This window comes from Theileria parva (assembly GCF_000165365.1).
Source record: "Theileria parva strain Muguga chromosome 4 map unlocalized ctg_529, whole genome shotgun sequence".
NCBI classification, from domain to species: Eukaryota; Apicomplexa; class Aconoidasida; order Piroplasmida; family Theileriidae; genus Theileria; species Theileria parva.
This window is the reverse complement of record NW_876246.1, coordinates 706279-732797: the sequence shown is the minus strand read 5'-3', so window position 1 is coordinate 732797 and position 26519 is coordinate 706279. Positions and strand designations below refer to the sequence as shown.

General features: G+C 35.6%; 10 protein-coding genes across 10 annotated transcripts; 4 read left to right on the top strand and 6 right to left on the bottom strand.

The window, feature by feature from the left end:
* Window positions 1-8: 8 nt before the first annotated feature.
* On the bottom strand, window positions 9-5323 carry ncapd2 (non-SMC mitotic condensation complex subunit 1 family protein; the record flags this gene model as incomplete). Its single annotated transcript, XM_758912.2, has 1 exon — window positions 9-5323. One exon carries the CDS (start codon window positions 5321-5323, stop codon window positions 143-145), a length of 5181 nt encoding a protein of 1726 aa, XP_764005.1. The 3' UTR covers window positions 9-142.
* A 260-nt stretch (window positions 5324-5583) lies between these two features.
* XRN3 (XRN 5'-3' exonuclease N-terminus family protein) lies at window positions 5584-9190 on the bottom strand. Its single transcript, XM_061305986.1, has 3 exons — window positions 8749-9190; window positions 8614-8716; window positions 5584-8580 (listed from the first exon to the last, which is right to left on the bottom strand). Exons 1-3 carry the CDS (start codon window positions 8959-8961, stop codon window positions 6053-6055), a joined length of 2844 nt encoding a protein of 947 aa, XP_061161153.1. The 5' UTR covers window positions 8962-9190; the 3' UTR covers window positions 5584-6052.
* On the bottom strand, window positions 5650-5994 carry TpMuguga_04g02085 (STOP family protein; the record flags this gene model as incomplete). The annotated part of the gene is made up of 1 exon (XM_061306128.1): window positions 5650-5994. One exon carries the CDS (start codon window positions 5992-5994, stop codon window positions 5650-5652), a length of 345 nt encoding a protein of 114 aa, XP_061161849.1.
* Window positions 9191-9332: 142 nt separating the features above from the next.
* Window positions 9333-10619, top strand: RPN10 (26S proteasome non-ATPase regulatory subunit 4-like protein). The gene is made up of 5 exons (XM_061305985.1): window positions 9333-9787; window positions 9818-9881; window positions 9930-10142; window positions 10221-10498; window positions 10531-10619. Exons 1-5 carry the CDS (start codon window positions 9434-9436, stop codon window positions 10573-10575), a joined length of 954 nt encoding a protein of 317 aa, XP_061161152.1. The 5' UTR covers window positions 9333-9433; the 3' UTR covers window positions 10576-10619.
* An 85-nt stretch (window positions 10620-10704) lies between these two features.
* On the top strand, window positions 10705-12338 carry YARS (Tyrosine--tRNA ligase domain protein). The gene is made up of 8 exons (XM_758909.2): window positions 10705-11244; window positions 11302-11369; window positions 11404-11493; window positions 11532-11690; window positions 11720-11858; window positions 11890-12025; window positions 12056-12189; window positions 12221-12338. The coding sequence occupies exons 1-8, from the start codon at window positions 10753-10755 to the stop codon at window positions 12284-12286; spliced, it is 1284 nt and encodes a 427-aa protein (XP_764002.1). The 5' UTR covers window positions 10705-10752; the 3' UTR covers window positions 12287-12338.
* A 56-nt stretch (window positions 12339-12394) lies between these two features.
* PAA1 (Proteasome subunit alpha type-6-B) lies at window positions 12395-13745 on the bottom strand (the record flags this gene model as incomplete). The annotated part of the gene is made up of 6 exons (XM_758908.2): window positions 13437-13745; window positions 13291-13403; window positions 13148-13229; window positions 12895-13050; window positions 12748-12830; window positions 12395-12715 (listed from the first exon to the last, which is right to left on the bottom strand). Exons 1-6 carry the CDS (start codon window positions 13510-13512, stop codon window positions 12395-12397), a joined length of 831 nt encoding a protein of 276 aa, XP_764001.1. The 5' UTR covers window positions 13513-13745.
* prepl (Prolyl oligopeptidase family protein) lies at window positions 13721-16271 on the top strand (the record flags this gene model as incomplete). Its single annotated transcript, XM_758907.2, has 2 exons — window positions 13721-15631; window positions 15688-16271. The coding sequence occupies exons 1-2, from the start codon at window positions 13912-13914 to the stop codon at window positions 16269-16271; spliced, it is 2304 nt and encodes a 767-aa protein (XP_764000.1). The 5' UTR covers window positions 13721-13911.
* A 177-nt stretch (window positions 16272-16448) lies between these two features.
* On the top strand, window positions 16449-20244 carry TpMuguga_04g00364 (DSHCT (NUC185) domain protein; the record flags this gene model as incomplete). The annotated part of the gene is made up of 10 exons (XM_758906.2): window positions 16449-17837; window positions 17908-18030; window positions 18066-18224; window positions 18320-18595; window positions 18649-18925; window positions 18968-19299; window positions 19404-19727; window positions 19800-19901; window positions 19932-19994; window positions 20047-20244. The coding sequence occupies 10 exons, from the start codon at window positions 16449-16451 to the stop codon at window positions 20209-20211; spliced, it is 3210 nt and encodes a 1069-aa protein (XP_763999.1). The 3' UTR covers window positions 20212-20244.
* Window positions 20245-20321: 77 nt separating this feature from the next.
* XPO7 (Importin-beta domain protein) lies at window positions 20322-24224 on the bottom strand. The gene is made up of 4 exons (XM_758905.2): window positions 23538-24224; window positions 22679-23447; window positions 22131-22607; window positions 20322-21973 (listed from the first exon to the last, which is right to left on the bottom strand). The coding sequence occupies exons 1-4, from the start codon at window positions 24090-24092 to the stop codon at window positions 20403-20405; spliced, it is 3372 nt and encodes a 1123-aa protein (XP_763998.1). The 5' UTR covers window positions 24093-24224; the 3' UTR covers window positions 20322-20402.
* Window positions 24225-24646: 422 nt separating this feature from the next.
* Window positions 24647-26508, bottom strand: gad-1 (WD domain G-beta repeat protein). Its single transcript, XM_758904.2, has one exon. The coding sequence runs from the start codon at window positions 26388-26390 to the stop codon at window positions 24654-24656; it is 1737 nt and encodes a 578-aa protein (XP_763997.1). The 5' UTR covers window positions 26391-26508; the 3' UTR covers window positions 24647-24653.
* Window positions 26509-26519: the final 11 nt, after the last annotated feature.

Here is a 26519-nt window from a genome sequence, read left to right as displayed (position 1 = left end):
TTAAAATTCAGGCTTCCCACTTTGGTACTATCCCGACGTAGTTTATTCTTATCTGACACATTTTACTCTTTTAATTTTTTTCTCAGTCTTCATATTAATCTACATGTGGATCATCAAGATATATTTGATTTGACTCTTAAAATTAATCCTCTGCTTCCTCAATTCCATCCATGTCGTAAAATTCTTCAAGCATATCGATATTCCTGAGTTTCCCAGTTCTAGCTCTCCTACTACGTCTCTTGGCAATATTATCATCATGATTTGAGGGTATTCCATCCTGATCCAATTCACTTATTCGATCCTCAAGCTCATCAACATCCTCATCGTCCTCAATTATCCTCTTAAGTTTGGGTTTCCTTCCTCTTTTTTTCCTAGTTTTAACACCAGTTTCATTTTCCTCACCGTTAATACTTGTTGATTCAGCGGTTTCCATAGAATCACTCGAGCTTTGTTTCCCTATATTTGGTCCTTCGTCATCGGAGAAAATCTCATCGAAGTCGCCAGTATTGCTTGAACTGACATCAGATTCCTCAATCCCAGGTTCTTTTTTAACTTTCTTCATACTGGCACTGTTGGCCTGGTTTTCTGAGTCAAAGAGTGTCATCAAGGTAGTCCGAGTATAATTCCCGTTATTGAGCAGTTCAATGATCTGTTCAGCATACTTTGAGGCTCTAATCAGCATGGTTCCCTTACCCTGACCCAGGATTGATTTTACCTTATTGATCATCTCGTCTGCCACCTCCTTGATGTCTATTTGTCCTTGGATTTTTTGCACTTTACTAGATTTGATCCTCTTGTGAATTATTGAAAGCGCAGCTAACAGGGGCTGAGATTCCGAGAGCAATTGCCTCATGAAATTTAAGGATTTTGACAGTTTCATTATGTTCTTTTCATCATAGTTAATTAGTAGTAGCGCGTTTATGTACAAAGTTGTTGCGAATATAGACTTCGCCTTACTCAGCCTCATGCAAATCTTCTCAACTAAATGTTCCTGTTTGTCGTTCTTTAGAAAATTGAACACTTCATTCAAAATCTTCAAATTCACCTGAATTCCATGTAAACTGTTATTGTGGTCAATTGTTGCATCACTGCCGTAAACTCCTGTACCATACGCGTCGATGATGTTATAGTAGGTAACTGAGGGCTGAGAGAGTGTTGTCAACATTTCAGGGAAGCAGTTATATATTGTGTTTGGGTTCTTTCTGTGTATTTCATTAAGAAACACTCTAGCGTAATTTGATATTTTATCGTCACTGTCCTGAGTTAAAAACATCACATTGTCTAAAAGTTTTCCCTTCGGCTTTATCATGTCATTCATCACTAAGTGTGAAAACACCAGTATTGCAGTCTCCCTCACCATATTCACTGGGTGTGATAGTAACTTGAACACTAAATCATTCATTGGTTCCATTATGTTAGGGTGTCTTACCAACAAGTCACCGTAACATATTAACAGGTTACACTTAAGTGAGTTTAAATCATTTTTCGCCAAATCACTCACCGAACTGGGCTGTTCTGCACCGTTAGTTTGTGTTGTATCAGTTTCCAGGAGTAATAGTGATATGATTGTCTGGATTATTGTCTTGTTATTTGGCAATTTAATGTTACAAAAACTCTTTGAAACTGTTGCAAACTTACACAAGCTTATCACACTACACATGAACAGTATGTTGCACTCCAAACAGCTGTCAATTTCATCCTTGTCCAAATTATCCTCAATTGAAGTATGCTTATCTAGTTCAGAATTTCCGCTTTTATGATTATGCCTACTGGAGCTAAAACTAACTTTATTCAGTTTATCGAAATAATTGAATGAATGAAAATTTGGATTTGTGTGGATAAAATTTTGTGGGTTAATTATTGCTTCAATAATGATTTTTAATATTGTTCCTCCCAGGAGATTATCATTCACCAGTTTGTTCTCTAGAACATGGTCAAAGAACTCTCTCTCCATTTCATCTTTAGTCGCAAGACCCATGTTGTTCTCCAATTGTTCGCTTTCAGTATTTGATCTAGCCACTTTTAAATCATTCTGGACCTTTTCTACATACATTATACTCCTAATAGCAACATGCCCTGTTATAAATATTAACTGTGACAGCTTTCTTACTTCTTTTGTAGAATCTGATACTCCTGATGTTTTAGTTACACCGTTTAATCCATCATAACCATTTAATTGACCAGACTCATCTGAGTTTACCAACATTGAAAGTAAGTTGTTAATAATACTTGACCATATGGTTAGTGGATTTGTCATATGAGTAAAAGTAAGGTCAATAACACTTTGAGCTGTTTCAAACCACGTAAGGCTTAAATTTCCAAAATGACCCAAGAACAACTTGAGGATGTGTTGTATAAAATCCTGTACTGCAGGGCTGTTTTCAAAGTATATTAACACTTGTGAGACCTCCAACAATATATCCTCATTGTATTTTTGCAGAATTTCCTCAAATACTCCCAAATCAAAATTCGTATCCCTATCAACAGTAGCTAGTTGATCTCCTGAACTACTAAGACTACTTTGTGAATCACTCCTTAATTCTTTGTTTGTATTCTGTGAATTAATTGTTAAATCCTTATTTGAGGAATCCTGAATATTACTATTCTGGTTAGACGATAGGATGATTTTAATTAAGCTTAGACATATTTTACATTTCAACAAATTTCTACTATGGTCAATCAGACTATTCTGTGGACTAGATTTAGTGCTCGGTGCATTAGAGTAGCTTGAAGTTGAGATACTGATCAGTGTTGGTATTAGGTCAATTAAGTTAATTCCTAGAATCTGCTGTTTCGTTTGATTAATCTGGAAAATCTTCTCAACTGATGATAGACATGTGAGGTCTGTGTTTCCTATGAGGTTAATTAGGAGTCTACAAGGGTCAATTAATGAATTATGCTCCGTTTGAAAGTATACATTTTTGAACTCTGTCAGAACTGACTCAACTACATTTGGGTTGTTAGACCATGAGAGTGCCCAGGCTAGTGGAAGCATCTGTGTTGCCTTTTGTACTCCTAGGAGGTGTGCAGAACTTATAAACCTTATTGCAGATCTCTGGTCAGTTTCAGTTGGGGATTTTAATAATGATTTGCACAGTTCAAGGGATTCTTCAACTCTCTCAGCTATCTCTATTGAATCTGAATATAGTTCTCTTGCCATTTCAAGTTTAGTCTGAATCTCTTCCAGCTTATCAACCACGTCTCCTCCAAAGTCTGTCTTTAATTCAAGTATTACAAGGTCGAAATCATATTCCTTAGCGTCTGCAAAACTTAAACTGTCTCGGCGTGATCGTTCCTTATTCACGTTATCATCGTAAGAGTTTCTTCTACTATTGTTTGATGAATGGCTGCTGAGGCTATATCTCCTAACCGATAACTCTGAGAGGGCAAAGTTAACTTTATTAATGTTATTATCTATAACTTTAAGTTCTTGAACCAACTTTGGCCTGTTTAGTTGGAGCATAAACTTTTTATTTGTAAGCATTTCTATAATTAACGATACCAGTGATAGTGCTTTCTGTCTAACTTGTGACCCCCTATCCATTACTCTTTCTGTTGCAAAATCTGCTACCAAATTATATTTTCTTGCTGGGAGTGCATCTGCTTCTATTATATCATACAAAACCTTCAATACACATGCTCTTGCATACATGTAACAGTCAAATTGCCTTGATATTATTATATCCAGCAGCATCTCCCGATTTCTCCAACACAACTTACTTGTCTTCATCTTATACTTACCTTCATCATTTGAACTATTTAATGTATCATAGTTATCTATTTCCATTCTGTTTTCTCTAGTATCTTCATCATCTTCGATTAAATTTGACGATTCATTGCCTGAGTCATAGTACTTTGAGAGTATAATCAGTAGTTTAATTCCTTCCATAATTGACTTCCTTAGGGGATAACATGGCACGTCAAACAGCTGTTTAAGTTGTCCAATATTTGATAAAACTACGCACGGCACCTTTTTGGCCATTTTTTCAAAAAACAACCCAATGTTTGTGAACTCATTTTGAACCAGAGTGCTTACTAGCTGGTTTGTGTTGGATATTTGGGATGAATAATTCTCCTTAATGTTGAAAAACAGTTCATTGACTATTATATTCGGGATATTACTATCCTTCAACAGTTCTAATACATCTACTATAACTTGACAGTGAGGTTTCTTTATCTCATCCAGCACCAACCCCAACCATTCATCATCAAACGATTCTAAAACAGTATCGATTGTTCTGCTTGTATCTTCATTACCATCCTTCGCTTGGTCTTCTTGGCTATCAACCATGTTTTCATGATCTTTCATCTGTGATTCTACATTTTGTTCACCAGTTTCAAGTGTTTCTCCAGTTTCTTGAACACCTTCATGGTTCACATTAGTGTTAAAGGAGCTGTGACCTGCTTTGTTACTTTGCATTGTTGAGAAATTAACTCTGATTATTTTTGCGATTGACTGTACCATGTTTTTTGAGGTTGAGTGGATCGATTCATCTAGTGATAAGGTATGAAGGAGGTTTACAAATAACAGTCTCAACATTGGCACTGAGGTTCTATTATTCCCTCCGTAGCAAGATGCATATGGATACTTCATATTATATTTACAGCATGTCATAAGCGAGTTAATTAAAGTCTCCAATGCCAAAGTATTGACTTTTGAGGAAGTTTCATCCTTTTTACTCTTCCTTCCCCTTTTACCCTTTTCTTTACTAATATCAAATGTCGTCTTTTCCTCATTTCTCTCAAATGTGGTTGCAAACTTGTAACACATACATAAAAGGAACACGCTTACACTTATAAGTGATCTCAAAACAACCCCTAACGATTTTGGATCAACTCCTGTCCCACTTAGTTTTTCTGTTGTATGTGTGTCTTCCTCTTCATTTTGAGAGTTATAAAGTGAGAGTTGATTTACAAATTGTTTGTATGTAATATTATCTATGGATTCTCTATCTGATGTGTAAGGTTTCGGGGGAATTGATTCCAGTATGACTTGTATCTTTATGCACAAATTTGACAGGAATTGACACAATAAAATCTGATTTTGTTTCTCCAAATTAGAGTAAATCCGGTTCAAGTTAAAGACTGAAATGAATACTTCGGGAGTCAATGCCTTAAGGCATTCTCCTATATTTTTAAAATTTATATCACCCAGAGTTTGAAATGCAGTGCTAATCTCATTTTCCGTCCATCCTTCAGGGTCCTCTGCTTCTGATGCGTCTAGAAAATTTACATATTCTGGTCCTGGTGGTCTCAGTAGACTTCTCCAGTCCAGGGTTTCTGGGATTTCAAACACCTTTAAACCTATGTTGGCAGAATCCATACAAAAAAGTTAAATTTGCCACATTTTATAATAAATTAAGCTTCCTATCATTATTTATGGGATTAATTATCTATCTTACAGAAATTGAGAAATATTTATCAACTATAATCTCACAACTAATATTTTTTAAACCAAAATTGTAGTATTGGGGACCATTATTATTAATTAGCTAAAACCACCTTACTTATTTATTTTTTCAATTATTTAAATTACATACACATAAAAATTAATTTTTGAACAAAATTTACAAAAATGTGTAAGTTCTACAGTGAGTCTACTTGTATTTCTTGTTATTATGATAATGTACATTTCATGACTGGAAGCAATCAAGTCAAATTTTCAAAGTTTTTCCAGGCATTAAGTGAATAATCGAGGGTATATGTTGTTATCCCTTCAAATGGTGTTGGTTCTTTCTCTTCAATCTTCTGCTTGGGCTCCGGTTTCGGGATTTCAATTATTTTATAGTCCTGTGAATATGTTGTTATATACTCCAACCGAGTACCCTTCTCCTTCTTTTCTACATTTTGTTCATTTTCCTTAACTTCATTTTTTTCAATTTCCTTTAAAATCTCGTTTTCGTCTTCCTTGTTGGCACATTCACCAATGGAATCTTTAATTTCTCTTTTTCTCACTAGTTTACATATTTTTTCCTGATTTTTAAAATTATCCATGATACTAAAGTTATTTTAATATGAATCATTTGTAAAAGTGCCACAAGGTTGAGCTAAATCAATAATATTGCTCGTTAGAGGATCTTCTGTATCCGCTATTATATCTGTTTCTGTCACTATAATTTCTGTCACGATTATAGTTTCTATCTTGATTTGACCTTTTATGGTGGTATGGTCTATCATGTTGATAATTTGGCCTTGAATATTGGGGTTGCTCATTTGCATACCTAGGGTTATAGGGGTCATAAGCGTTATCGGTGTAATTGTTATCATATTGATCATACTGATGATATTGGTTATGGTTATTTGGATGATACTGGTTGTGCTGGTTATGAGTAGGATATTGGTTATGTTGGTTATATGAATGATATTGGTTAGGGTGATTATGATGTCGTTTGTAAGGTTGATTGTACTGGTTATAGTCGTTAGGTGTGTATTGTCCGTGATTGTAATGTGTATGTTGTGTCGGAGTGTATTGACCAGGTGTGTACTTATTGGTATACTGATGAAAATCCCTCTGAGTATCAGAAAGGACTGGACCATGTGGATCATTACTATAAGGATCCCTTCTTGCAGATAACATATTGAGTATCATTCTCTTTGCCGGTTCACAGTTAAACCCTCTGTTCCTCTGTTCCTCCATTAAATCTTGAACAGTTAGAATCCTGGGTGGTATCTTGGCTCCAGGTAATAGAACACTTCTGTGCTTCTTACCAGTCTCAGATACAAACTGTTCAAAACAACTATTTGGCCTATCCGTATCCTGCCCAACTATGGTGTTAACATTATTTAGAAAATTATTTCTTCTAGATTTAGGCAATATGATTAAATTATTTGAAGTCCTGTTCCTAATCTTTTCTTCCTCGGATAATTCGTCTTCTATTGGTTTAACATGAGTTAGAAGTTTCTTTTCGTCTATAAACGGTAGAAGAGCCACCCACTGGTACTTGTACCTCTTGCCATTCGGGTCTTCTCTGAACTTTGTTGGGTAAAACTCCCTCAATGGTGAATCGGGGTCAGTCATTAGAGTCCTGAGCTTCTCTGGTAAGCAGTGGCTACTTCTAATTGGCATAACACCCATTAACTGCTGAAATGGTGTTAGGGGTACACCTAAATCAAACTTTATCATTTTTACTCCCATTTCCAGAGAATCGTGTCTTCTCTTCAGATTTGCTTCGCCCTCACTCTGAGACTCAGACTTATAATCTTCAAGTGATTGTAGGCCTGAGAAATGTAAATCTGAGCAAAACGGCGAATAGTGATATCTGTAGTACCAAGACCATGATGGGCATCCCTGGTAATAGTACTGTAATACCCAACAAATTCCTTTTATGTAGTCAAAAGACAGCTTTTGTACAAACTTATCTATTTCCTCTTGATTTTTATCACCCAAATTGAACTTTTCTCTATAATAAGCTTCTTTCCACAGCTTTGGGTCATTCAAAGTCACATCCACTGGCAGTTTTACATCATCCTTAACATTACATGAATTAATCCTCTCCTTTAACTCTTTCTTAAACCTATCCTCAATTCTTTCCTCTTCGCTTTTGTCTGACCCGGTACCTTCACTGTGACCATTACTATCATTTGTTGCATCGGCGCTGTTCAACTCATTATTTTGCTTACGACTTTGTGCCTTCATTTTAAATTCATGAATGTTTTTAAAGGTTTCATCTTCTATCTTGGAGAGCAGTTCGAAGAATGAGGTGATTGCATGAAAGTTCAACTTCCCCTCATCTGATAAATAATCGTTTAAAGCTGGTAGGACCTTCTGGTATAGTAAGAGCATCTGATCAATTGACCCTCCTGTAATTGAAATTGAAGGTAGATTCGGCAAGAAATCGTTCCCGCAGAAGAATATCATTAACACTAAATCGTCTACACACCGTTCAAAGTCTACCATTTCTCCATTCTCAAATCCCAATGGGAACCTTAGTTGGTGAGAGAGATACTCTCTCAACACTGGCAACTGTAGAAACTGCAATGGTTTCCAGTTCTCTCTCATCATCTTCAAGTATTTTTGCACGCCTTCAGCACTTTCAGTATTCTTGAAAGGTTTTGAAACAATATTAAGTGTGTTGGCAATAGCGTTTTCAGTGTTATTTGTGGTGGGGTTAGTGAAAAAAGTAACAATTTCTCTGAGTATAAAGAAGTTAGGTTCGTGAGTCGCAAGTCCTAACATTATAAGGTCTGCATCCATACCGTGTAAGACGTGCCTTGTGTTGGGGTCATAATCTGGACAGTGTCTTTGGTTTCTTATAAACTTCATGATTTTATGTTCTCCTTCTCCTGGAACATTGCTATCTGAGAATATAACCACTATTCTCTTCCAAGCATCATATCTTTCAGCTCTATCCTCTATATACTCCATTAACTTCTCAGACAACTTATACATGAACTCGGTGCCTGGCGTTATCACGTTACTGTCCCATTTGCTTTTCCTTACTATTAAATCTGTCTTCCCATACCTTTTTTCGTAATCCCTAATCAAGGTATCATACGTTTCATCCTCTAAATCGGCCAAAGCTGCTGATTTAAAACGTCTACTCCTCTGTTGATTTATCTTAGCTCTTGGTGCCACTCCATCTATACAGATCATTATATAATTTTTTATATTACCTATAGCTAGATAGATCAGTTTCCTAGGCCTGACCATGAAAAATATTCGGTCTAGGTAGTCCAGTATGCAGGTGAACATCACCTCTTCAGACTGCGGTTGCTCCTAAAATTTGATATTCATAATATGTAACTAACCATGTTCTCTGGGTGACAGCATGGATGGATTATTCCGTTCATGTCCAGATAAAGATTGTCAAATTCTCCATTAGGGTTATCTTTGAGCAATTCAAGTCCTATTGCGTCAGGGTCTGAAAGGTCCAGGTTCCTATCATTATAGTTATCGATCACATCCTTAGGAACACGCGGATATCGGTTACAGAGCCAACGGTAAAATGTTGGAACTCCCATATTAAAATTTCAAAGTGATCAGGGTGATAGCATTAAAGAAAGATTGACGACCGACACATTTGTGAAAATAATTAGTATAAACAAAAATCACGAAAATATGATACAACAAATCTACTATTTTACAGTAATTTTACAATTTCAAAACATTTGTTTATGTATAAATTAAATAAACAAGATCATATTAAGAATAACAGAATCAAGGATCCTATTCGGATTAATTATGTGTATAATTATATTTAATTAAAATACAAATAAAGTATAATACAAAATTAAAAATTAATACGAATAATTTAAAATAAATTGTATAAAATAATTTATTCTTGTACGTCGTGCATCACAAACTAGATATCATTTTTTCATTCATTATTATTTTTACATATTATATTTATTTGTTTATATCAATTTAAGAATAATTTTTATGTTTATTTTTTACAACTTTTTACCATTGGAATGTAGATTTGATTAGTTCAACATGACAATAGAAGCAGCTCTAATTTGTATAGATAATTCTGAATATTCCAGAAATGGAGATTTTGTTCCTACTAGGTTAGGTGCACAAATCGACGCTATAGGATTAATAGCAAGTGCTAAGTTATCTGAACAATTTGAAAATTCCGTTGGAATTGTATGCCTGGCACGTAAAGGATCGCAACTACTAACCGCTCCCTCAAATGATTTGGGGACCTTCCTAACTGATTTACAAACTGTGGTTCCCTCAGCCCAATCTGATTTTATAAGGGGTATACAGACAGCCCAGTTGGCTTTAAAGCATAGACTAAACAAGTCACAACAGCAACGTATAATATGTTTTGTGGCAAGCCCTATAGTAGGTTTCATTAAGTAATAAATTGTTTAGCTGGAGCCTGTAAAGCATTTCGTTAAACTTGGGAAGCTTTTAAAGAAAAATAACGTGATACTTGGTTTGTTAATTAATTTAATCGTTAATTTCACACATAATTTATTTTCAGATATAATTGACATCTCAAATAACTCTGAAACTGAGGAGAAGCTAAAGGCGCTTCACTCGTCTGTAAATAATAATGACACCAGTCACTACCTCTGCTGTAAGCCGTGCTCGGGCACTCTCCTAAGTGATATGATTTTCAACTCGGCAGTACTGTATGGACAGTCTGGAGGCGTTGGAGGTGGATCACAAATTTCACAAAATCTCACAGATTTCGGTGTGTTTTTAATAGTATAGATTAATAATTTCACAAATTTGCATAATTCTATGAAAATTATGTTAACAAATGGATTAGGAGTTGACCCTGAGATGGACCCTCAGTTGTATATGGCCTTGAGGTTATCGCTAGAACAGGAGGAAGAAAGGCTAAGAAAGGAAGCTACTAAAATGCAGAATAAAACGGAATCAACACTAACTGATATAGAAAATGAGTTAAAGGGAATGGAAGGATTACAAGTTGTTCCACTGGATAAGTGTGTGGAAATACTCTCCACCAGTGAAGGGAATCCTGAACTTCTTGAGTCCCTCGTGTATTCATTCCCAGATGTAGATAGCGAGGAACCTAGAATACAGGTAAAATTTAATTTTAATAAAAAATATTGTAGGAATTAGTTGCCAAATTGAAAGAACTTCAACAGAAGTTACAGTGATTCCAGATTATATAACAATCATTAAATTTTAAATTTAATAAAATTCATTTCTTTATATATTTTGTAATTTTTTTACTCTATTTTTTAATTTGATTTTTTACCAAAGAAATCTTTACACAACATTGTTGACCTGATTGAAGTACATGATTACCATTAATGGGTAAATTAATTCATTAGATGTCCATTTATGTAAAAAAGCTATCTTCCTGTATTTTTAGATTTAAAAAAATGTCTGAAAGGTTCATTTCCCCCTTCCATGGCGGTATCGCAGTCAACTACTCAGGAAATGTAGTAAACGTAAAGAATCCAAATCTAGAATTTTACAATGATACCTGTTCAATAAAATACGGACTCAGAGAGGAACTGGACCGTCATTTTAGAGGTTCAAGGCCTCAAATGGACGTATCTGTTGAGGAAAAGCTGAAAATATGCCTTAGTTTATCCGAAGAGTGTATTAAACCAGAAGAACTTTTGAACTTGTTGCAGAAAAAAGACTATACTCCACTTGCCTATGATGGTTTTGAGCCTTCTGGAAGAATGCATATAGCTCAGGGCCTTTGTAAAGTTGACACAGTAAACATAATGAGTAAAATTGGCATTAAGAGTGTTATTTGGATTGCAGACTGGCACGCAATGCTGAATAATAAGTTCGGTGGTGATTTGAAAAAGGTAGATTTTTTTATTATTTTACCAAATTGTGTCAATGGATTAACCTAAAATATTTAGATCAGAGTTGTTGGTGAATACTTTATCCATATCTGGAAAGCTGCTGGAATGAACACTGACTCTGTAAAGTAAAGTTTAATCGATTCATAACACATTTCTCAGATTCCTTTGGGCTAGTGATGAGGTGGATAAGAACCCAGACCTTTACTGGCGCCTTTCAATGGACATTAGCAGAAGCTTTAATATTACTAGGTAATTAATTTCTATAAACATTTTTATAATATCTTTAGAATGAAGAGGTGTAGTCAGGCTCTGGGTAGAACTGAAGGTGATGATCAGCCATCAGCACAACTACTTTACCCAGCAATTCAGTGTGCGGATATATTTTTTATCGGGGCTGATATTTGTCAACTCGGTATGGACCAGAGGAAGATTAATGTTCTTGCAAGGTAAATTTATGAGTTATAAAAGTTTTCAGGGAATACTCTGAACTTAAAAAGATCCCTAGGAGCCCAGTGGTACTATCCCACAGGATGCTGCCAGGGCTTGTGGAGGGTCAGGAAAAAATGTCCAAAAGTAATCCAAACTCAGCGATTTTCATGGATGATTCTCCAGAAGTATATTTCTAACTATTACACATTTCATTAGGAGGTTTCTTCTAAGATTAAAAAAGCCTATTGCCCACCTGGAGTCGTTGATGGGAACCCTGTGATTGCATACTTTTGCTTTATAGTTTTCAAGCGATTTAACTCAGTCACAATTGAGAGGAAGGAAAAGGATGGAGGTAGTTTATTCAAATGATTAATACACATAGGTGACGTAACATTTAACTCCCCAGAAGAGCTAAAGGAGTCCTTTCTACAAGGTTTATTACACCCAGCAGACCTTAAAAACTCACTTGTAAAGTACCTTAACCTAATGATGCAACCCATACGAGACTACTTTGAGGTGATTTTATCATTCATTTTAATCTTTTTAGCATAACCAAGAAGCTAAAGTACTCGAAATGAAAGTAAAGCAGTTTCAAGCTGAAAATAAAAAATAATGCAGTCAACTAATGATAATATACACTGTAGTAATTTGTTATAATATACACATTAATAACCAATTCTAATGTATACAATAATAAATAATTTCTTTGTATGGTAATAAATTAATCACTTTCAGTAATGTGGGTGAGATAGGTCTCAATTTCCTCTTCAGATAGTTGTCTGAAGAATGGGTTATCCTTGGATGCAACTGCGACTTCGATACTAGAAGCGCCAAGACCCTTAGTAAATGCGTCAATGTCAATCATGCATTTAAGCGCTTCAATTGTTACTTTTGTTTCCTGGCCTTGAGAAAGCTGGTGAACTTCAGTGTTGACGTGAAGGTTGGATTTCATAGCGTCCTGGAGACTAACAGCCTCCCTCCTTTTCAAAGTCTTCTCAAGTGCGTTCTCAGACTCTTGTTCCTTAGCTCCTATCCCGCAAGCCTAATAATCGTTAAATTGTTTGGTTTATGTACCTTGTATCCTGCAAACCACCCAGAGGAATCAAATTTGTATATCTTAGGGCCAACGTCCGGCTCAATTGATAAAATAAGTCCAGCTAAGAATTGAAATTAATAAAATCAATTATACATAATTTATTTAGTTGTGGGTAAATAACATACTGCAAGCGTGTAGTCTCATATAGGCGTGTTGTGTGTAAACTTGGTTAATGTCGGAAAGTTTCTGGCACAAAACACTGGCAGGAATATTAATTCCGTACTTATAGGAATAGTCCAAAGCCACCTGCCTAGCCTTATATAGTATACTCAGACAGTCCCCTAAAATAATCATACAACTTAATGATTGTTTAAACTACACATGGTATATATAACAAACAATAAAAATATTGTAGAGTATAGAACTAAATTAATGTACCTGGTAAGCCAACGAGGAGAGCAAAAATCTCATCAGTAATGTGATAAAGGCTGGTCACGCTGGAGGTATCCAGCAAAACATCCTAAGTAAAAATTAGAGGGGTATTTTAAAATTAATGGCATGAAAAGAAAATTAATTATTACCTGGTTCCCTTGTTGAGCAGGAAGCTTTTTCTGAGCAACAACGGCAATAGCAGAATCGTCTTTAATAGCTAAGCCAGTAAGGTTACAGTTCTTCACAGCCTTGAGAGCATATTCTAAAATTTAAGGTAAGAAGGAATTATACTTACCAAGTTGAAATAACTTTCCCTCAGGGGAAAAAATAGTAATATGCCTATCATATCCACTATGTGAAGCTCTAGACATTTTATTCTATTTTATATTAAATCAGGTTTAAAATTAAAAAATATTAATAAAAGTCATTGATGTGTCGTTTTTATATATCGGGGTATGGATTCTAAACCACTACAACTCAATGATAAAAATATTGAATCTTATTTGAATTATAATTTGTATATTTTATCGAAATAGTTGGATTTTGTTTAATTTTATAATTTTTTCAATATGTGTGATTTCTAAATGTAGTTTTAATTTGTAAAATATTTTTATAATATTCTTTTAAAAATCCTCATTTTATAATCTGTTTAAGATTTCATAGTGTTCAAAATATAAAGTTGTATAATATATAATGATCTGGATTGAAATTTGTAAAATAAATTCATGTATACTGTGATAAATCAGGTTGCAAATGTATAATATTCTATTATGAGTTTAAATAAGCTCATAAAAAAGAGTTATTTCATCAGAAATATAGTATCGCCCCTATCTTACACCAAATGTAGTCTTCGATTTTACTCTAATAATGTTAGAAACACTATATCATATTTAAATTGGTTACCAGAGTCCGAAAAAACAAACTGTTTCTCTGAAATTGAACTTGAGAATTCTTTTAATTTTAGTAAATGTAGTTCGTTTTCACGATTTATTCAGAATTATAATAACAAAGTGAAGGAATTGTCATCCACTATTGAAGATATTGAGGCATTCTACCTGAATAACTCAGATCCTCCACTACACCAGAGTTTGGAATATGAAATAATTGGTAAATACGCCTACTACTTGGGCCATTACAATTCCTCTCTGTCTCTTTTCAGATCATCTCTACTAGGCCTTAGTAGGTTTAAAAGGTTAAGAAATGAGTTGAGTACCGGAAATGATGTAGACCAGTTCATTACTGAACGTGGAAAGCCTTTGGTTAGTTTTTCAAAACTAACTCACCAAGGTATATCTAATATTAAGAAGATTAGAATAAGCCCAGGATTGGATTTAATAGCCATTTTATATGACCCCAATCTTGATGATAAGTATATGCTTTCAATTTACTCAGTATCAAAAGGGGGAATTTCTAAAACTTTGGAACATGTTAGTGAGGTTTACTTTATGCCACACCCTAAAAATTCGAGGTTTACCAGGATATACTACACTCTGATGAATCCACAGAAGAGGGCATACAAGATTTGTACATCTCTTATATGTAATAGGACTGGGAAAGTTTGCTCAACCAGGTTGTTGTATGAGGATTCAACGCATTTCATATCACTATACAAGAGTAAGAGTGGGCAAGTTCTGTTTATGGCCACCGTTAGTTATAATAAGGTTTTTTCAGCATTCATGATTAATAAAAGTGGTAAAATGTTCTCTGTTCCCACAATTACTGGATCGAAGTTATTGTTGGAGTACAGAAATGGCCTTGTTTTCAGTGTGTACTCAGATATTGTGTCAAATATTTATACTCATTCTCTACGTGATTTGAGGTCATTTAAATCTACGCCAAATCCTAACGATGGAAACAGTAACTCTGGTAGAATGGTTGCCGCATTGGACTATGTTGTAAGTGATATTGATATGTTTGAAAAGTCCTTGGTTTTATATTTAATAAAACCACCCAGTTCTCCCACCGTGGGACTTCTGAAGTTTTATCCTTCTGTTAACAATGTTACTAAACCTGTTAATAATGGATTTGAAGTGGAAGTATTGAAAATTCCAGTAGGAGTGGGAGTGATTGACCCTGGGATTAATATGAATTACAAAAACAACACAGCCAAATTTACATTAAACACACCAGGGAACTCTTATGTTGGTTTTGAGGTGGATTTGGTGAATAAATTGGTAAATAACACTACTCCGCTGAAAACAGATGTTAAATCGATAGTTTTGAAAGCCCCTACCAGGGATGGATCCTGTAAGATACCATTGACACTTGTTTCTAAGTTTTTAAACAATATTGACAATAACAATGTAAAAAATAGTTTAGAGAATGATGTTGATTGTAATGTAGATGGGATAAGTAATAGAAAGTGTATGTTGTATGTATATGGATTTTACGGAGAGAATTTGTCAGTGTGTAATTATATGGAACATTCTAGGCTTTTAGAAATGGGATACACACTGTGTTTTGCACACGTCAGAGGAGGAGGAGAATTAGGTAATTATTAAATTTATAACTGTAATTATTTTTCACATCCTTTAATAATGTGTTAGGAGAAGTGTGGAGGAAAATGGGAAGTAAAGATAAGAAGTATAACTCATTTTATGATTTGGTGGATGTAATACAGTTTTTAATTTCAAAGAATGTTACAAGTAGAAGTAAGTTGGCAATTAACGTATCATCAGCAAGTGGAATTCTTGGAGGATGTGTGTATAACATGAGGCCAGACTTATGTTCAGTAATCAGCTTTAAATTACCTTATTTGGATCATTTTGCAACAGTAAATGACCCATCTCAACCATTAGTTGAGCTAGAATATGAAGAATTTGGAAGTACTCAGGAATATGAATGTGAGGAATATAATGTTGACCACATCTACTCAATGGATCCCTGTGTAAACATGAAGAAAGTTCACAGTAAAAGACCATCAATATTGATAAACTGTAACATTAATGACGTAAGAGCACCTTGGTACCACGCAGCTAAGTTTTTAGATATACTGGATAAACAAGAAGATAACGAAAATATCTTCCTAAAGGTAGGCGATTATGGCCATGAAGGACGCCCACCAGATCACTACCTAGTTAGAACCTCCTCAGAAGAAGTAGCAATCATTGATAATTTTTTAAAAGATTAATCGTATATATATTAATTTGTAAATTATAGATAAATTGTGTAGATTTATTGAATTTATCATGAAAATTTGAATGATAAAATGTTTAAATAAATTGTTAATTTCAAATGGAATCAACGATGATCGTAATTTTATAAATGGGAGCGGAAAAAATAAAAAAAATTATAAAAATCAATAGTAATGGCAAATTACTATGAAAATCCATTTGATTTCTGGACTTCAGATGAAGAAGATGCAGGTGAAGAAGGAAATTTCTTCCTAAAAGATCGATTTAAACCCCAAAATGAGAATGAAACAGAAATAAAAAAGTCTGGAGATGAAGATTCTAATAATTTAGAATCAACACTGGATTTCTTGAGCTGGATTCCATTAATATCAGAGCCGACAAATGAACACTCAATATTTAGAGTTTTCGACAAGGAATTCGAAAATATTAAACAGTTAAATTATGAATATATAGAAAAGGAGTTGTATAATAGTATTTTTAATGAAAATAAAGAACAAAATGATAAGAATTTGGAAACATCCACATACACACCTCCAGGTGATTGTAACAATAGTTCCATTATCCTGGAAGCTAACTCTACAATTTTAGAGCCACCGCCATTCAAGTTAATAGTTCCAAAACCAGATGAGAATAAGAAGTACATAAGGAAGAAATGGGCGATAGTCGATGATAAAGAGGCACCAGAACTTACTGATCTTATCGCTCAGTATCCATTTGAGCTGGATGATTTCCAGAAAAAGTCTATACATCACTTAATTAACGGAAAGCATGTATTTGTATCGGCACATACCTCAGCAGGGAAGACTGTTGTGGCGGAGTACTCTATAGCATTAGCCATAAGTAGAGGCCAGAAGGCAATTTACACCTCACCAATTAAGGCACTTTCTAATCAGAAGTATAGAGAGTTCAAGGTTAAATTCGGAAATGAAAATGTTGGAATAATAACAGGAGATGTGCTCTGTAACCCAGGGGCATCATGCCTGATAGTCACTACTGAAATTCTCAGGAATCTTCTGTACAGAGGTGACAGTGTGATTGGCCAAATATCAGTGGTGATATTTGATGAGATACATTACATCAATGACCTTACCAGAGGAGTGGTGTGGGAAGAAGTGATTATACTATTACCTAGGAATATTCAGCTAGTAATGTTGAGTGCCACAGTTCCTAATTACCTGGAATTCGGAGAATGGATAGGTAACGTTATGCAAAAAGAAGTATTAATAATAATGACAAACCACAGACCAGTACCCTTAAAACATTATCTATATATTTATGACCGTTTCTTCCTAATTCATGGAGCTAAGGGGTTTAATAAGGAGGCATACCACATAATGTACAAGTACACTTCCACACTTAAAATCAATGATAAGAAGTCAACTTTTAAAGGTCAGGTACAGAAGTTACAAAGACTTCTGAAACAGCTTGAATCTGAGGATAAAATGCCTGTTGTGCTATTCTGCTTCAGTAGGCAAAAGTGTGAACAATACGCTAAGGATATGCCCAATTTAAACCTAGTTTACAATAAGGTTCAAGCATCTAAAATACATCTGTTCCTCAAGGTAAATTTTGATTATTCTAATTAACTGGTTTTAACGTTAAACCACTCTAACTGGTGTTAATTTTGTTTAGGAATCACTTGATGGCCTAAGTGAAAGTGATAGGAACTTGCCTCAACTTAGGAAAATGGTAAACTTGCTAACAAGAGGAATAGGTGTGCACCACTCTGGGTTACTGCCAATTATTAAGGAAATGGTACTAATTATATATCAAGTGTCAAAAATGCTTAGGTTGAGATATTGTTTTCACGTGGCTTGATTAAAGTCTTGTTTGCAACGGAGACTTTTGCAATGGGAGTTAACATGCCTGCACGCTCAGTTGTGTTTACATCGATTTATAAACACGATGGGATTACCTATAGATATTTGACGTCATCAGAATACACCCAGGTATTATTTACACATCATTGTAATTGTTTGATATTAAAACAATTTCTTAAAATTTCTAAATTAGACATTTTCTACATTTCCTAAAATTTTGATAGATGGCGGGAAGGGCTGGCAGAAGAGGTTTGGACACTTTTGGAAATGTTTACATATTTTGCTCTGATGAACCCCCGGATGTTCAAGACCTCACGAATATGATGATTGAAAGGTCAACAAGACTTGAAAGCAGATTCAGGATAACCTACAACATGCTCCTCCAGATACAGTCTAGAGACCACATGAATATTACTGAAATGATGCTAAAATCATTTAGAGAACGGGAGAAAATGATGAAAATACCGCTTTTAAAGAAACAAATAAACAAAAAGAAACATGTATCAACTCACTAATATAATCTAATTAGATAAGAGTTTTGAAATTGTTTTAGGAGTTGATGTCGCTACCACCAATCAGTTGCATATATGGTGAACCTACAATTGAGAACTATTATAAAACGCTCAATTACTCTATGAACGTATCTCATGAACTTCATCAGCACCTGTGGAACCATAAGGACAGTAAAGTGATTTTTAAATTCGGTAGGGTTTTGATGCTACACTCTACTAAAATCTCAAGAACTCTGTCTTACAGCTTTATCACAGATATTGTTGACGAGAAGAATCACACATTTAAAGTCGCAACCATTATTACAGAAAACATTTCAGGTACTCATTACACAATTTATAATAATAATTAATTTGATGTAGATTTGGATGATGCTAACATAAGAACTGTGGAATATAATGGTGAACTGAGGCATTACTATAATCACGAAGTTAGTTTATCAAGCGTTTCATTTATATTCGATCACGTTTTTCTCGATACTGATCTTGATAGAAATGTGATTGAACTATGTAAACTTATGGAAAATAACAATTTCAAGCTCATGTCATTCAGCAAGAAATTTAAACAAATTTCACTCCAGTTCTATGAAATTCTTCTCAAGCAACGTGATCTCTACCAACTATTCACTAGTAATCCATGTACAAATTGTCTTTTAAGAGAACAGCATTTCAAAACACAACACAAAATTTACAACGTATTAAAGTTTTAGTTACCTAGCTATCCACATATTTATTACATATTTATACCATTAAATAAGTAAATATATGAATAAATTTGTTGAATTAACTAATTTTATAGTATGAATTGGAAATTGAAGATATAAACAAACAGTTGAAGGATGAATCATTGTATTTTTATGAAGACATGAGTAATAAATTGGAAGTTTTAAAGCAGCTAGACTTCTTAGACCAGGATAACAGACCCACTGTTAAGGGCAGAATAGCAACTTTCATCACGACCAGTGATGAGATAACACTTACTGAAGTACTGTGTCAAGGCATTCTCTCTGAATTAACACCACCTGAGTGTGCTGCAATACTATCCGCATTCATTTACAACGATAAAGTTCCTGAGAAGGAGGCCCCATCACCAACACTGCCACTACAACAAGCTAAAAATCAGGTTAGTTTTATATCACACTTATACTCAAGTTTTCAAAATCTTACCAAATTTATACTATAAAATGTTATTTAGGTTGTTTCGATACATAAGAAAATCGATGTCGTCCAAAGAGCCTTGGGCGTAAGGGTTTCATATGAGGATTTCAACTCACTGTGTAACTTTTCACTCTCATACGTATGTTTTACTCCACCACAAAATCTTTAGGTGATTTACCAATGGGCGTCTGGAACTCCATTTCAGGAAATAATGGAACTCACTGATTTGCAAGTTAGCTTTTCTATTATTAATGGATTTTTTACACGAATTAACGACTTTTTAGGAGGGCCACATTGTCAGGGTTATACTTAGACTTGACGAACTCTGTAGGAAAATACTACAAACTGCAAATATATTTGGCCACCAAAAATTAGCTGAGAAAATCGAACTTGTTTGCAATGCTATAAGGAGAGATATTGTTTTCAAACAATCTTTATATTTATCATGATTAACGTGTACCATAATCTGTATCATAGGTTCACACTACATAATATACAAAGTTGTATATACACCACAGTACCCATACCACTATACGCACATGTATGTATATATACATAAGTATATACGAAGATTAAATTATAATTTACAAATTAATACATTGACACAGCGAAACTTGATATAAAATACAAAATGAACTCTTCAGATAAAAGACAACTTGACCTCTTGGGAGAAAAGGTACACATTTTTGGTGAATAAGTCCTTGTTTTCAGGGGTTAGCACATCCTCAATCCCGAGCATGAGGTTGTTGAAGCACTTCATTAGCTTTTCACCCTTCTGCTGCGACAAATTCGACATGTAACTGTGAGGAATCTTCTGAAACTCAGCCTTGTTGAGCAGAATTAAACCGAGCAAGGGACGAGAAATTGACCATGCAGAGTTCGAGTCCCCACGGGTTAGCAGGTTAAACATCAGGACCATGCACTTGACCAGGACATTGTTTTCCACTGATAAGAACTTTACTACAGGCTCCTTGTTCTTGTTGTTGAAGAGGTATGTGACAAAGTTGTCAAGAAGTGACGCGCTGCTAAGACTTATGTTTGAGTCGTAGCTGCATAGCCCGTCCACGCCAATGTTGACTAGACGACTAACATTTGGGCTATCTAAATTGAGCAAATGATCAATGAACAGCTTAGTTGAGAGGTCGAGAAACGAGTACACCGGGTGCATGGTCTTTGGGTAGAATTGGAGGTCGTTTAGTGGAATAGCCAAAATTAGCCTGAACGACAGGTTAAGCACCTGATCCAAGGTGTTGTCTCCGTAAATGTCAAAAACGCCAAAACTAATGTAATCTCCGCCTAGAGTGTGGACAAGAACCAGTAGACAGTAACTTATGCTCTTGTAGTACTTTTTATAAATCTCATTCTCGTTACAGGACAGTGACCCTCCCATGGTGGCTGTCATCGTTGTCAAGTTACTGCTCTTGAGTGCGTTTAACTGGTCCAGCAGCTTTAGCCCATAGTAAATGACTATGTATGAGGACTCTTTAAAGAGCAAAAGCCCGTTGGCTGATGTTTTGTCAAATGTTATTCTCCTCCCCTTATTGTCCAACAGCTCTGCCAGAAACTTGATTAGCGGGAGCATGACTTCATAGTCGTTGTAAAATACCTCGCAAACTAGCTTCAGTACGTTGAACCTGCAGTTATTGATCTGTTTTGGTGTGTTTATTATCCAGTTAAAGAAGAGCTGGTACGACTCCACTGTCAGGCAGCTCTTGCATATCCCCCTCAAGTCTCTCATGAATCCCACAATCACTCCCTTGAGCTCCAGATTCGACGTAAGTCCCACTGTTGGGCTATTTGCTGAGAAGAAGGTGCTCATCTGGTCAATTAGGTTATTGTGGTACTGCATGTAGATGTTGAACTTTTCGTTCGCGTCCTGTTCGTCTGTAATCTCCAGCAGCAGCAACTTGGTCAGGATTGAGTAGTAAATAGTCCTATATCTCCCGTACGACGGGTTAAACAAAAACTTGAATGAGGGGTCATGGTGGTTAAGAAGTGCAAACCGAAGTGTGTCACACTGTAGAATTAGCCTTGCAGAGATTATCAGGTGTGGTGACCGGTCTGCGTAGTGCACTATATCTATTCCCGATGACAAATCTGAGAAGAACTGTAATGTCTTCTTCACCACCCTCTCATCACTCGTCCTGTTTTGTAAATTATAAAATACCTTCTCTATCATACGATTCAACAAATATTGCGATCCATCTACACCTGATAAAGTTTTAAACATACCCATGAAAAGTATTAATAGGTATTAATTAGATATAAGTTATGCATGGTATTAAAAAACTATTAAATACACAATTATTTACTAAATACTACACACTAACTAACTATTAACTGTTAAATATATTTCTGATAATGGTACCTGGTGGTAGATTTGGGAGTTGTGAGAACCTCTCTTTATTATCCCCAGATATAGTGCCTTTGGTATGTTCGCTGATGTAGAACTTCCTAAAGTGGCCAAGGAAGGATAAGTAGCTGAGTTCAAGTCTGACGTTTTCAGCCATCTTATCAGAGTTAATCATGTTTTGGAAGACCTTCCCGACGAGTTCGATGTTCAGGGTCTGAATGCACACTGATGAGTTATTGTACTCCCCGACTAGACGCAGGGAGCTGCTCCCGTTAAGCATTGAGCCACTAAAGAGCACTAGCCATGCGAGCTTCTCCTGAACAACGGACAAATCCTCGTTGTTCAAGTTGTTGTTCAAGCTCGTGTATAATTCGAGCACGTGGTTAAGCACCACACGGTACTGGTTCCTGCACAGCTTGCTGAACAACTCGCTCTGCTCGTTCCGTAAAATATCATCATCCAGTGGATTCTCAAAGTCAAACTCATCCGGTTCTAAACAAATATTATACCATTAACGATATTAGATAAAATCGTATAAATATCTAGTATTTTGTTGAAAATACTTGTGACAAGAACTTGTGCCATTTTAAGTCGAGTGTTTAAAAACTCTAGTGTAATTTGTAGAATATTAGTCTCAAGAACTGTTGGGGCCTTCCCCTTCATGTAGGCTAGTGGGACTATCATGTGCGACCAGACGCCTAGTAAGTAGTGTTTACTGTTGGTTAGGCGGGTCCAGTTTGCCAGCGCCTCCATTGTGAATGCGTGGATCTGCTCTGACCAAATTGGGAAGACGTTACTTTGGAGGAGCTGAGAGAGCTGGTTTGAGGCGTTAATCTTTCCCAAAAGACGGCAGAGCTCGTGGTAGCAGTCGTCGTCTGTTAAACCCATCTTGGTCCTGATGATCTCCAGGCTGCCCAACATGAAGCAGTTAATGTGTCCCAGAGCTTCGTTTTCGTTATTGAAAAAGGACTTCCTGAGAGCAGCCAGCACTACCAGACACTTCAGGCAGAGCACTGCGCTCTTCATGTATTTGTCCTCAGGATTGTAATACCCACCATTGTTAGGTGTGGACGAGGCATTCTTTGTAAAAGCCTTCTGGTAAAGCTGGAACAAGAGCTTTGGGATCTCATCGGTCCTCAGCATGTCCCAGCCCTGGGGAATCATCACAGTCGCCTGTTCTTCAGATGTGTCATCTGGCATTGTTGCCATGAAATCAAAGCTTAGGCAGTTATAGCACAACTGGAGGACCTGGTACAGCAACTGACTCTCCTCCTTTGAGTCTGTAACCACCACCGTACCTTTATTAAACTGTTCCAATGTCTGTACAGTTACCTAAACATTCATTATACTATTTAATCGATGGAATATAATAATATTTATATACAACTAACTATCCTATAATAATAGGGTAGTAGTGGATACGGTAAAAATATCTTGGAGTACAGTTTCCTTGAAATTGAGTGCGGCTCTTCTGAATTTGGCGATAAACTTGCCCATTTGAGGCTGCATTTCCTGGGTCAGGTCGGTGTAAATGTTTAATCCGATAATCCAATGCTGTGTTGTGGCGGAGAGGAACTGGGAAACGTGGGTTAGAAGCTGCTGGTTGTTCATTTCCTCTAGCCAGCCCAGTTTTACAATCCTTGAGTAAAGGTGTATAAATTGTCTTAATACTTCAGGGGCTACCTTCAACATTTCCGGTCCCCTATTGTATAAATAATTAAGTAGGAATTCGCGCATCTCGTTTTTTGACTGATCTGTGACCTGAGACCAATGATTTGTGAAAAGAGTTACGAGACCCGATGAAGCAAATAATAAGGCTTGAAGATTCGTGCTATTTGCCAAGATCTCGTAAAGTACTGGTATTTTTTGGACATCTCTCAGCAGGGGCATCAAAACTTTATGCGCTTCGTTCTGGTGTACTTGCTGGGCTCCGTAAAGAGCTTGACAAAGCATTTCCAGCTGTTTAAGGTCCGCCATGATCCGCTTTTAAAGGTTTACTCCTACTTATACCCCCAATATTCGCACTTGTGTGCCTATATGATAAACATGTCGTATTTTGGGGATTAAACTTTTTCACTCTAAACTCGATATTTATTACTCTGAATAATGCATTATTTAATGTGTGACCCCTTTTGCTACCTCATACTAAAGGGCACAACAGTGAAAATCAGGCCCACAAAGAAGGTCAATTTATCTTTTATGATTCCACCTTCTGTCTAACCTTTTAAACTTATCTCTCGACACATTTTTTTAAAACTTAATTTTTTTTAATTATTCCTCTAAGAATTTTTCAAAAATTCCACTCTCTGATTTTCTAGATTTCCTACTTTACTCCTTATTCGCAACACCTTCTTTTATATTTTTTTATTTATATACTATATTATTTTATAGATCTTTATAATTTTCACAAATTCGTGTAGATTCATGAATATTTATATAAATTCAAAAACGTGCTATTGAACTATAATATTTATCAGTAAATTGAAACATTAAAATATTAAAATGTACATATCGATTAAAAATTCAAATGTTGCGATATTACTTTTTATCCATATAACCGCACTGGCAGATTTTAATGCCACACCTAGGGCATTTACTGACTCCAAGAAGCATGTTTTCCTGTTTGGTTGCTGGTTTATTGAAGTCCAGAATCAAGTTGGGCTGGGTCTTTTTGTATATTGCCATGAATCTATCAGCCTTGTAAGGTATCTGCCTTATTCCCTCCTTTGTTGTCAGTTCCCTATTGGGGTCCTTTTCAACCTGTGATCTTAGTTTTGTAACTATATCATCATCCTCGTAGGTTATTGGTGTCTTTCCATGTTTAAAGTAGTCATATCCCTCCTGTTTTGGTATTCCGTATTTGTCGTGATGTTCTACTCTACGCTTCTTTAGGACTCCGTCCTCAACTTCAACAAGGTCATCTGGTAGGTAATCTATGGGATAAGCCTCAGGTTTAGCTGAAAATGTGTTAACCTTTGAATACTTATTCTTCTTCTCAAGCGCCTGAATTGCCCTCTCATAGTGGTTAGCTCCTACAGTAGAATCAGTTGTTCTAGCATATATCTTCCCGTCAGAACACACACTAAACAACTGATTAGTCTCGTAAGCCCAAACCATAGGGCCTAACAACGAATCTACAGTCAATTTATTTACTATTTCCATCTTTTCAATGTCAAACACATAAAGTATTGTGTTAAGTGTATTTTCATTTTCAGAGCCATTATTCTGGGTGGTAGAAGAGTTAATAATCAGGTGTAAATTGTCAGGGGACAGTACAATAGATTGAGTATCATTTGAGTTGTTTGCCTGAGGTATATTAAGCTCCTTAAGGGGTTTTTGTGTGTTTTTTAAATCCCAAAACTTAACACAGTTGTTTGAGTGTGATACAACCTTCGCATCATCGTATGTGAGAACTGAGTGAACTGCTGAGCCATGGGACTCAACGTACATGCTCTGAAAAGCAGTTTTCTGGTCCCAAACCACAAGAAAGCCAAGGTCATTTCCAGCCACAAGGACGTCCTTAAAATTGTTAGTTGAGTAACACAAAGAACTTATCCCTATCCTGTTCATCTTAGCCTTCTGACCCACATTAGAGTTATTTAACGTTTTATTTCTGTTTAAATACTTATTTGATAAAGTGTATATATTTAAATTATTAACCGATAGTGATATACTTTGCCTATTTGACTGTATGTCAAACACCCTAACTGTACCGTCAAGTGATCCTGAAGAGAAGAAATTAGAGTTCTTGGGGTCATTTGCAACACATGTAACGGTTGATGTGTGGCCCTTGGTCTTCTTTGCATCCAGAAGATACATGTCACCCTTTGTTGTTGAAACTATCAAATCACCTCCGTCGGTATAAAAATGTAACATGTTACCAGATGCTACAGCTAATACTGACTCCTCAACATTAAAACAAAGTCCATTCACTGACTGTTCAAGTTTAGTCTTCCAAAAGTCTCCAAAACCTCCCTTTGACCACTTATCAAAGTTAATACACCGTACTGTACCATCACGAGAACCTGTTGCTAAAAAGGTTCCTGACTGGTTAGATGCCATACAAGTCGCTTTTATGGGATCTAGTCCAACTTTCTCATCCAAGTAGAACTCATTTCCTCTCAGAAGAGACTGGTAGTAACTTAACTCAGAGTCTTCCTCAGAATTAGATTCATGTTCTTTATCTGAGTCAGAATCTGAGAAATTTTTATGGTCAGTTTCACCATTGCGATTTAAATTCTTATGGTCATAATCCAAAGCATCAGATGCTATCATATCTTAATATTAAAAATAATGTACAAATTAAACTAAATTAAAATTAAAAATTTTTTTAAATAAACAAAACAACATTTTAATTATTATAGTAATAAACTACAGATAATGTCGTTTTATGAATACTCATGA